General features: G+C 46.4%; 1 protein-coding gene across 1 annotated transcript in view; it reads left to right on the forward strand.

The window, feature by feature from the left end:
- LOC117456329 (neural cell adhesion molecule 2-like) overlaps positions 1-12500 on the forward strand; it is a 103292-nt gene that overhangs the window by 21828 nt on the left and 68964 nt on the right. The window contains 1 exon segment of the mRNA XM_034096170.2: positions 9504-9654. Coding sequence (XP_033952061.1) covers positions 9504-9654 — 151 coding nt within the window.

Genomic DNA, 12500 nt, shown 5'->3' on the forward strand with positions numbered 1-12500 from the left:
GAACCTGGAAAAGTCATGGAAATTCAAAATGCAAATTCCAGGCCCTGGAAAACAATATTTTTCCCAGAGTTTTGGAAATGTAACTAAAGTTGCATCAAATATAATTTATATTTTATCTAATCGCGAAATAGTAAACTATAATGATAATACATACTGTATGGTGTAGTAATGAGACGTAAAATGGCATTTAACTGACGAGGTGTTTTACTGGTGAGAGATTTTAGTTGCTTTAGCCTGTAGAAGCTAGTAGGCTAGGCTAGGCAAGGCAAGGCTAGGCAGAGATGGAGTACTCGAGTCCTGGACTCGGACTCGAGTCGGACTTGAGTGCCGATTTTCGGGACTCGTGACTCGACTCTGACTCGCGCACTGATTGACGTGACTCGGACTTGGACTCGTGAATTCTCGCGCAGGATGACTTGGACTCAGACTCGTGAATTCCCCCCCCACGATGACTCGGACTCGACTCGTACATTGACGCTCCGACTTGGACTCGGACTCGAGCACATTTTCTCTGGAGTCTGATGTCCTCTATCCTGTATGGCGAGTTCACGTACTGGGCCCCGCTGTTCCAGTCTAGAGATGTCTACAGACACACCCCGCATCGTGCTGTATGCTTTCACACATTCTGCTTCCACATTGGAAAGAGCAGCGCAAAATGCTCGTTATGTGGAAACAATATAGAAGAGAAGGCTCCGTAACACATTACTCTAAGGGTCGAGTTCAGACATATAGGCTGTCTTGAACACTATCATCAGAGTAACGTGATCTAATCAATAAATAAAGATTCAGCCGATAACGAAAGCACATACTTAACATGCATAATGACATCATTTTGCATGCTAAGTAGCCATGTGCTTTCTGGGGATAAATCTTTATCATAAACTGAATTAACCCGTAAAAGTTCCTTCAAAATAAGAGTCCCGATCTTATTACTATCAAAATAAAAGTGCAAAACGAAAACTTTACCATAGAAAAATATTGGCATACAAATATAATCACTTCTCTAAAAGGTAACTCATTTTAAATATAGTTTATTTATATATATAATAATATTAATATTAGAAATAAGCTTTATATTTGTATAGCACCTATTACAAGAATTGTAGCCAAAGTCGCTTCACAGCAGTTCAATAGACAGGATAACAGCAATGTAGAGGAGCAGCTACATTTCAAAACATATATCCACGAAGATTAATACATGAAGACTTGTGACTCGGACTTGACTTGGACTCTTCTTAAGTGACTCGGAATTGGACTCGGACTCGAACACAGGTAATGATGACTCGGACTCGACTTGGACACTCCTTGGGTGACTCGGACTTGGACTTGGACTCGACTACGACTCTCCCTTGGTGACTCGGACTTGGACTCGGACTCGAAGAGTGGTGACTCGAGGGTGACTTGGACTCGTGAATTGGTGACTTGACTACAACACTGAGGCTAGGCATTTATTTATTTGTATAGCACAATTCATACAGTAATGCAATTCAAAGTGCTTTACAGGATCAAACAGAGGAAACACAATACATTGAGAAGAAATACAAAACACACAAAATAATTACTTAAAAGCAAAAAACCATGTTTAACAGTTCGACAATTAGAACATTTAAATTTGAAAAGCCATATTAAAAAGAAAAAAAAGTGCTAGCCATTCTCAGATGTTCTAGATGCAGAAGGCTGCTTCCCCACGCTTTGATCTCACAAATGAGCTGGCCTGCGCCTGAAGACCTCAGGGGTCTGCTGGGGTCGTACCACTGAAGGAGGTCCTTGATATATGTGGGTCCTAGCCCGTTTAGTGCTTTACATGTGTGCATTAAAGTCTTAAAGTCAATTCTCTCACTAACTGGAAGCCAATGCAGCTTGTGATCTGTTTTCTTTGTCCGGGTTAAGATTACAAAAAGTAGGATTTGTTTTAGATGGGCACATGTTTCATATGCAGACCTTATGTTCCTGTTCCATGTTCAAATAAACCATTTCCAGTGGTACCGCTGAGAAAGAGTCATTTTGTGGTCATGGAAAATCAGGTAAAGGTCCCGGAGAAGGCGTCGGTGAGATGAAACTTCCCCATCCCTTTATTCAGGGTCCATGCCTCTTGTTTATTTCATTAGTTTGTAAACTCTGATTTATCGTGAATGCCTTCCACACAATACGACGGTAGGGCGTTATCCGAGTGTCTTTGAATATGCCATTACTCTCTGAACTTCAGAAAGCCGCCCTGTTTTCATCTGCTGTCACCGAGCTCCACTAATGAGCTTCTGATAAATCAAAAGTGCCCTGAGACGACCTCACCTCGCAGCAGCTAGCGCTCAAAACCACTCCAATGGATGTCACATGTTTCCGTGCGACAAAAACAATTTCCACGCGAGGTGATTTTCTTCTGTTTTTGTTCTTATGGCAACCATTAAAATGTCACAATGTTTATTTATGTAGAAAACACTGAACTGTTTGTGCTCACACCGGTCCAGTGCTAAAAGAAACAGCCGACATTAACAGGTAATTACTTGTATACGCGCTCATAAAAATAAAAGCAGGCGTACTTATTCCCATCTGCCGTACAATTAGTCCTTTATTGCTAGAAGAGCCTGTCGGAACGCAGAGGATGTTTGCTTTGGAGAGTGTTGATTGATCCTCGTCTTCCCTGAGTGCAGAGCTCACAAAGCCACATGCCTTCCTGTGCATTGCATCAGCGTCCTTACACTACAACCCAGTTTTAATATAAAAGCTGCATTCTGCAAGCGTTCACCAGACATTGCTGTGATTATTATCTCAAGGGAAATCAGCTCTCGCCTTTATTCTGATTCTGAACTCCCGGCACAAAGAAGAGGAAGAACCTTGAAGTGTTTCAGGTTAGCACTTTCAATGTACACTTTGTTAAATGCAACTTAAAGGGGACCTATCGTGCAAAACGCACTTTTTCCTCATTTCCTTCCGTACCCAAATCTCTAAAAAAGGGGCTGCAGCGGATCCGACACAGACTGATCCAGATTTGAACACTTCTCTGACGTCACAGAAGTCGCTCTATTGCTATTGGGCCAACTCCACCAATCAGGAGGAGACAGCCACGGACATTGCCGTTCGAAAGCGCTGGAGACGCGGTAGTACGTATGCCAGGCCTGTAGATGGCGCTGTTCTCACAGAATCAGCCCGTGTAAAGACGGTGTTAAATTAAGCGAAATGAGGAATGGCTAAAATGCATGATCTGTTATTTTGAAAAATAAAAAGTATAAATATGCCTTATAGGGTCCTACACTATATTATTCGAATATAGCATGATAGGTCCACTTTGAGGAATCGAAAAGACGCCTAGCTTCTGTTAGGTGTCTCTCTCTCTCCATTATTCACTCGGCCCCAAAGAGCAGCATCCGCATTTTGTCGGAAAAGTAATTGTTCTTCAACGACTGCGCCGTCAATGTCAAAACCATATGCACTTCTGTCACTGACGAGGAGAAGCTTTTGCAGAAAAAAAAGATGGCAGCCGTTCTTTCTGCCGAGGGGAAAAAAGGTCACACGGAGATAAATGAATGTGTGCATTGGCTCGAATCGCTCGGGCTGATAAATCACGGCGGAAAATGAGAGTAAGTGCTTCTCTTCCCGCAGCAAATGCAATTATGGAAATGCGTGGTGCAAACCCAACACGCCTAAACACACGAGGAGACAAACACGGCTGCAGCGACACGAGAAGTGATGGATGGTCGACGTCATTTAGGTTTAAGGCAGGATGTTCCTCTCTCAATCTGCTCTCAATCTGCATATCCAGCGTGCACACACTCCTCTCGGTGAGAGACATTAAGCTTCACAGGGCTTAGCTTTACTCAGTGCATAATGCTGCCTCCATTCCTCTCCTTCTCCGCCGACTAACACCTTGACCCCGCTAAGAGGACATAATGGATGCACTTGCTGGAATGTAATTACGAGCCGAGGGACGGTTGTTTTGTTTCGCCTACAGTAGGACCGAGGTTAGCAAACGGCTTTGTGTTCATCCGTTCATTCAAGAGCTTCTGACATCGACACCGAGACTTGAGATTATTGTTTACTCTCCATTTGACACCTGGTCCCAACGACTGCACACAGCCGAGCGAAATCCCACGGAAAACGGATAATAGCAACGTTCAGGCGTGGATTGGCTGTCACCTCGTTGGCCTCTGTTACGACCCGCCCTCTACTTAGTGGCTCGTGGGGAGACCCGCAACATAAAATAAAACACACCAAGCACGCAGCACTTAACGGCGTTCATCTATTTAGACCACCGCCGTACTCACACGGGACAACCGGCAACTGAACACGGGCTGGAGGACAAACACGAGGAAGAAGGGGGCCTGGGCCAGCCGCACCACGGAGGACCCAGAGCTTCCCTCGCCTTCCCAGAGATCTAACAAATCCCTACGGGTAAAATAAAGCCGCGACCAGGTCCTCCAGAGTACACAGACAAAATAGGGCTCTCCAGATCCTAAACAGCAGAGAGTAAAGTTCACGGACGAAGTCTTCCGGCATAAGATAGAGATAGCGCCTCATCTCCTCCAGCTTCTCCTTTTAAGTCCCCAGCTGAATGGAATTAAGACACCTGGGGAGGCGGGGTCAGGGGCGGGGCCGGGGCGGGGTCAGCCGGGGCGGCCAGGGGCGGAGCCAGGGGCGGAGCCAGGGTGGACCCGGTGTCTGCGCAGCAGAGAGACAGAGAAGACAACAGAAAAGGGAGCGCTCACGGCCTCCAAGCGGAGAGCCGTCTTTAAATGTCATGTTGCCGGCGTCACTGTAATCACCCCGCGTTCAGCCCAAACTGTTTGAATAAGCCCGACAGAATCAGACGACACTGACGCTGACATTTGCAGCTGACATTTTTAATATCTGAAAATACTGCCGCACTTTGGCTGAACTCACACACATCTCCTCCAGAACCCCGTCGGGGACGAGGCGTTCCAGATGTAGCTTCACGTGTTCACCGCAAGCACAGATTTGTTTTTAAAGTGTCGTGGCTCAGATTTGATATCAAATGTTTCCGCCTTCACGTGTTTACAGAGTGTGTGTGTGTGTGTGTGTGTGTGTGTGTGTGGTGTGTGTGTGTGTGTGTGGTGTGTGTGTGTGTGTGTGTGTGTGTGTGTGTGTGTGTGTGTGTGTGTGTGTGTGTGTGTGTGTGTGTGTGTGTGTGTGTGTGTGTGTGTGTGTGTGTGTGTGTGTGTGTGTGTGTGTGTGTGTGTGTGTGTGTGTGTGTGTGTGTGTGTGTGTGTGTGTGTGTTCACGTCTAGCTGCTCGCCTTGTCGTCTGACTGAGCTGCATATCAAACAGGCTGTGCTTTGGGAGGCTGAGTGGGTCTCTAGACAGACCCTGTCAGTTTGTAGAGGGGGGGGGGGGGGTTCTCCTCCCGTTCTCCACCTCTCCAGCACATTCCTATTCCACACACACTTTCCCAATCCTATTGACCTCAGCCAAACAAGCGGAGTGTGCCGAGCCGAGCCTCTGAAAGCCGCCGCGCCTCATTGGTTGATAGTACGGCGACGATAAGAGCGACGATAAGCCATTCTAAACAGGATAATGCCGCAGCAGACTACAAGCGACAACATAAAGAAGCTGCGACTCAGAAGAGGGGCTTAGACTCATAATGAGGATTAGCAGAGGCAGGGGCATTACGAGGGGCTGGGAGTGCATTGATTTACCCGGGAAATCTATAGCAGACTGACTGTCATGAATGTGCAGAAGCACAGCAACATGCATGCAGACGAGCAGACTCAACGCGCTGAGGGGCAAAGGAGAGCAACTCACCGTGTTCCCTTCTCTGCAGCAAGAACAGATGTCCTCCAGTCTCCACTTGTTTCCTCCAGTCTCCACTTGTTCCTCCAGTCTCCACTTGTTTCCTCCAGTCTCACTTGTTTCCTCCAGTCTCCACTTGTTTCCTCCAGTCTCCACTTGTTTTCCTCCAGTCTCCACTTGTTTCCTCCAGTCTCCACTTGTTCCTCCAGTCTCCACTTGTTTCCTCTCAGTCTCCACTTGTTTCCGGGCAACCTCACGAGACAATGATATAATAAGATAGCAGTAACATGGTAATAAGTGAGCTTTAGAGGTGCAGCTAGGCAGATTTCGGTACATCTGGATGAAGCCAAAGTACCCTGTCTTTATGCTAAGCTAAGCTAAGCTAAGCTAACTGGCTACTGCAGCAAATGAAGTATCAAACACAAGCTTTACCCAAGATCTCTCTTGGTGCATCTGGAAGTGATGGTTCAGATGTCCTGCAGCACCATGTTGCATTTCCTGTACATTCATATATGCAATGACGAGACACATCTGTACCGGAGGTGATCTCTGCGCCCATCGATCCCGTTACGGGTAATATAGCACTAAAAACATTGCATGGGGATGTATGTAACTAGTTTGTCTGTCTCTGTTTCCTGGTTTCATGTTAAAGTGTCCCCTCCCCCCATGCCTGTGGCTGCTGAGTGTGTGCACCTGGTGCCCTGTGTTGTCTTCCCCCCCCCCCACCTGTGTGGAATTGCTGATGAGTGTGTGTGTGTGTAGGGTCTGCTGCCCTGTCTGCTTGGAGGCTGGCAGTGTGTGAGAGATCCCGGTGGCTGCAGGCGGTGCCCACGTTGAGGCCGTGTGTGTTGTGTTCATGCTGCAATAAATGCCCACACCGGGTTATATTTGGGACGTGCTGCCTCTGCCTCCTTGCTTGGTCTGGGCCGTCTGGCCTTGAGCTAAATAACTTCTCTTCTGTCGTTGCACTTTTAAAGCCGTTGATCGACTGTCGGAGAGCAAGGGGGGAAGTCAGACGGGTGGTTTTCGTCCTGATTGTCAGGACCTCCACACGAACGGATGAACCCGAGCACGACCCAGAGACAAAGTCTTGAATATATAAAAGAAGTGTATATTTCCCAGCTCAGGTATTCCCTCTGAACAGAGTAGGTGGTGGAAGTAACAAAAGGAGCTCACAAGGAGGAAAGAACTAACTAAAAGAGGACTTAATAAAAACTCAAGAAAATAACAAAACCGTGAGTGAAAAGCAGTGTTGGGACAGAGGAGTGGTGATTGGTTAACGAGGGGTAACGTTTCAGGGTAAGCCAATCAGAAACAGAGTTGGGCGGGTCTTGCCTTATGGGGAAAATACACGACACACAAACACCACACACGCACACACACACTATGGCAGATGCAAGTATCAGCGAGAGCAGCAGCGCATTTACAACGTGGAGATATAACCACTATTTTCAATGTGTGGGGATGTTACGGTCAGATGTAAACTGTGAGCAGACAGAAAGCAGCCATGCTAATCTCCTGAAGCACCTAGCTAATGTAGCTACATGTGGGGAGTTGGCTTTTCTCTTACGGTGCCACAGAACAACACAAAAACTTGTATTGATATTATTTTTAAAGTAAAGTAACTTGTTACTTTTATAATTTAGTAACTAATAAAGTAACTAGTTACCTTTTTGAGAGCAGTAACTAGCTAACTAAAAGTAACGTGTGTCCACTCCTCAGGTCAATCAATCAATCAATCAATCAATCAATCAATCAATCAATCAATCAATCAATCAATCAATCAATCAAAGTTTATTTATAGCCCAATATCACAAATGTTCCATTTTGTCTCAGTGGTCTTCACAGTTTGTACAGAATATCAGTATGACAATACGACACCCTCTGTCCTCAGACCCTCTGTCCTCAGACCCTCTGTCCTCAGACCCTCTGTCCTCAGACCCTCTGTCCTCAGACCCTCTGTCCTTATAACCCTCTGTCCTTAGACCCTCTGTCCTCAGACCCTCTGTCCTCAGACCCTCTGTCCTTATAACCCTCTGTCCTTAGACCCTCTGTCCTTAGACCCTCTGTCCTTAGACCCTCTGTCCTCAGACCCTCTGTCCTCAGATCCTCAGACCCTCTGTCCTCAGACCCTCTGTCCTCAGACCCTCTGTCCTCAGACCATCTGTCCTCAGACCCTCTGTCCTCAGACCCTCTGTCCTTATAACCCTCTGTCCTCAGACCCTCTGTCCTCAGACCCTCTGTCCTTAGACCCTCTGTCCTTAGACCCTCTGTCCTCAGACCCTCTGTCCTCAGACCCTCTGTCCTCAGACCCTCTGTCCTCAGACCCTCTGTCCTCAGACCCTCTGTCCTTAGACCCTCACATCGTATAAGGAAAACCTTCCAGAGAAAACCCAAACTAAGCCTATATCAGCAGCCCTAACTATAAGCTTTATCAGAAGGAAGGTCTGAGGTGGGTTCATGATTGTGTTCGTATGACATGTTCAGATAACCAGCCGATCCGTTACGGCCGGTATCCTCCAATCATGAGATGTTGCTGCTGGCACTGATACCCATATTTATGTTTGCTCCGAAAGGCTTCAAGAGCCCGGGATAGATTGCCACCCCAATGTGTGCCGTGTGCCGTTCGGTCGGTACTTACACAGAAGACACCCCACGGCGCTCTCCGACTCCATGAATAAGAAGAAGAACTCCACTAAATCTGTGTTTCCTATTCGTGGCGGGACTCGTCTCCGGACCAATGGGATGTCAGAGCAACTACAATATGTTGAGGGAGAAACACTGGAGCGGGTTGAGATGTGTTGGCGGTGAGAAGGCACGACTGGAAAAGGATGTGTACTTTTAAAACGGTTCGTAAGAGGTAATTGTAATACAAAATGGCATTGTTCGGAAGTGTTTCTGCTTCCACTTGCTATCAAAACAGAAGCCCAGCTGCAGCTTCAAAGCGGGAGGGCAGGACCTCTGGAAGTCGTCCTGGGGGTGACGGAGGTTATCTGTGCGGTAACCGTCGGCACAGAGGACGCTGCCGGGCTGTTTTTTCTCATTACGGGAGAATGTCTATTACTGGAACGATAGCCTCGTCTGCAGTAATTGACCCGTGGCTTCAGATTGATACCATCTGTCTTCATACAGACGTAACGACCTTGTAATAAATCGGCAGTTTATTGCATTAACCCCGCCTCTGCGTGAGAAGTGACCGTTTGCTGCGAGACGGGTCGGCGGGGATCAAGGGTCCGACATTCAGGCGTATCAAGTTAAGGACGTGTCTTTATGGAGTCCTTGGCCTGGTAATAACAATAATAAAGCTTTACAGGAAAAAGACTAGGGGGTGAGGATGCCGGAATAGCTCACAGGTTCAGCGTGAATTAAAGATGTATATATTGTGTATCTCAATCCAGCCCTGCATGACCCGTCACGAATACGTCCTCACAAATGGCCCTATTATTCAGAAGGACTATAATCTGTTCCAGAACCCCTGGTCTCTCGGATTAGCTGCTTTCTTTCACCTTTCTTTCAAACGCTGTGCTTTTTATCTGGATTTGACAAACCACTTATCAGGGAAATAACCGTGTGGAAATTATAGGGATGGAAATGCCAATTCTCCATTACCCAGGATGCTCTATAACTGAACCACGAAGCTGGAATGCTGTGACCTTTTCTCGCTTGATGCCTTTAAGGAAACGACTTCTCCTGGTGCAGTTTTGATGTACTTTAACATAAGTTGTGTGTGTGTGTGTGTGTGTGTGTGTGTGTGTGTGCAGAGTCAGGACGGACGCTTTGAAGTGCGCGGACGTCACGGGAAGTCGGTGTTGACCATCAGCGGCGTGAAGCTCACAGATTTGGGTCGCTTTGACTGCGAGGCGTTGAGCCGGATCGGAGGCCATCAGAAGAGCATGTTCCTGGATATAGAGTGTGAGTATTGACACACACACACACACACACACACACACACACACACACACACACACACACACACACACACACACACACACACACACACATTGGGATACATTTGTAATAGCTTTCTCAACTACTTCATATATGATTTTCTTAATAAAACAAAGGTATGTTGGATGACTTTGAGATTACTCGTCAAAAGTATTGCACAAAAATAAATGGAAATCAGAAGCGAAGCAGTCGTAATATTATGTTTTATGGACATGTCTGACCCTCTAACATCGGTTTGTGTTCAAGAGGTGTTGAGAAAATACTTTAATCCAGTAGTGGAAGAAGTACTCATATATTTTACTGCAGTAAAACAAGTAAAAGCACAGTTTAGAAATACAAAAAGTACAAAAAGTAGTTATTATTTGGAACAATATATATATAGGAGTTGCTTCCAAACTGTAAAAGTATAAAGTACATCAAAGTATCTGAAATGTGTACTTGTTCTGAGTTTATGAGTACATGTACCTAGATACTTTCCAACACACTCTTACGGCGGCCCTTTCTCTTCTCCTGTGTGTAAATGTTTTCATCTTGTACTGACCACGCCTCTAACCCCCCCCCCCCCCTAAACCTAAATAGCATTCAACAAATTCCACAATTGTCTCCTACTAAATAAATCCCATGTTCAAGTTCGTTTTGACGCCAGCGGTTACGAGATGTGCATCATTGTCTGAAGGCTAAAGGACTAGGACGACGAGGCCCAGCTGACCTCCTCCACTCTCCATCAGCGCCTAGGATCCTTGATGTGGAAAGGAAACGCATCAAGGACTAAAACCAGGAGACATCGGAGTGCAAAAGTTCAGTCGTGATAACTCTTCCTCGCTCTGGGGTTGTTTTTCTCTCAGAAGTTCATTATCTAACAATAAAGACTCTCACACACACACACACACACACACACACACACACACACACACACACACACACACACACACGCTTCAGAGGGTTAATTAGTGAGAGGATATCAGGCGTCTGCCCCCCCGCTGACAGATGCCCTGCCTCCCCACGATGGCACCCTGTCCTCCGTGCGGGTGGTGTTCGGCGGCCTAATGAACTCTGAAGCAACCATCTCCGTCCTGGCCTCAGAGGCGGTCATTCTGAGAGCGGCTGAACGAGACGACGAGCTGGTTCTGTTTCCTTTGTGGAGCAGCACGTCCACCGTGAAGCTCAGAGGACCACACAGATAAGATTAGAGAAGAAGTACCATGGATCCCAAGTTGGGAAATGTTGGAGTTGCAGCCGCATAAATCCATCCATCTATCTCTCTTTCTATCTATCCATCCATCTATCCATCTCTCTATCTATCTCTCTATCCATCCATCCATCTCTCTATCTCTCTTTCTATCTATCCATCCATCTATCCATCTCTCTATCTATCTCTCTATCCATCCATCCATCTCTCTATCTCTCTTTCTATCTATCCATCTCTCTTTCTATCCATCTATCCATCCATCCATCCATCTATCTCTCTTTCTATCCATCCATCCATCTATCTCTCTATCCATCCATCCATCTATCTATCTATCCATCCATCTATCTCTCCACCCATCCATCTATCTCTCTATCCATCTATCCATCCATCTATCTATCTATCCATCCATCTATCTCTCTATCCATCCATCTATCCATCTATCTATCCATCTATCCATCCATCTATCCATCTATCTCTCTATCCATCCATCCATCTATCCATCTATCTATCCATCCATCTATCTTGCTATCCATCTATCTCTCTATCCATCTATCTCTCCATCCATCCCTCTTTCTATCTATCCATCCATCTATCCATCTCTCTCTCCATCCATCTCTCCATCTGTCTATAAAGCAGGATATGATATACATTAATTGAGCAAGGAGTGGATTATTAAAGATTGAACATGACGGACCGGGCGGACAGACACACCCCGTACGCTCAGAGAGACGGTGCGGGGAAAGGGGAATGCTGCCTCTCCCACGGTCTCCTCCTCTGACCGAGCTGGCGTTCAGGTTTCTGTGTTGAGTATCGTTCGTAGAAAGGCCCACGTCCTTCCAAGGAGCCGAGCTGCTGTCGTGACTTCGTGTTTCTGGAGACCCCCGCTCTGCAGGAGGAGAGTGTGTCACCAAACTAATGAACTCATTTACTAAGTCTCTGCCGGCCGGGGGGGATAGCGGCCGTGACGGAGAGCCAGGCATCAATCTCTCTAATGGAACCCTGCGAGCGAGCATCAATACCCACAATGCTCTCTGGCTGGAGAAACCCTCCGTCGTCCATTACTGCCCTTCCTATTCGCCGGGGCCAAATGAGCATCCTTTATTTTTATTGTTACGGAGATGCCCCCCCCCCCCCCCTTCCTGACTGCAATCAAGTTGTTATTTTTAACAGGCCGTTTTGGATTAATTAAATGCTTCTTTCTTTAAAGGAATACGTGCGGGTCGAGCCTCAGCGAGTCGTTTTATGTCTTTGATCAGAAGCAGAGACGCTTCACCTTTGATTCCAGGGTTTAATTGGCTGCCGCCTAATTCCCCGACACGCAGCCGTTACTCCGTCTGCCCTCGATGTCCTGTTTTAGCACAACGAGCGGATTTGCCACAGAAACGAGGCGAGTGTACTTAAGTACATTCTTCTGGTATCAGTACTTTACTCCACTACTTATTTTTCTGACGACTTTTTACTTTGACTTCTCACATGTTGAACCCAAATACCTGTACTTTCTACTTCTTACATGTTGAACCCAAATACCTGTACTTTCTACTTCTCACATGTTGAACTCAAATACCTGTACTTTCTACTTCTCACATGTTGAACTCAAATACCTGTACTTTCTACTTCTTAC

The sequence above is a fragment of the Pseudochaenichthys georgianus genome, chromosome 2 (genome assembly GCF_902827115.2).
Source record: "Pseudochaenichthys georgianus chromosome 2, fPseGeo1.2, whole genome shotgun sequence".
Taxonomy (NCBI): domain Eukaryota; kingdom Metazoa; phylum Chordata; class Actinopteri; order Perciformes; family Channichthyidae; genus Pseudochaenichthys; species Pseudochaenichthys georgianus.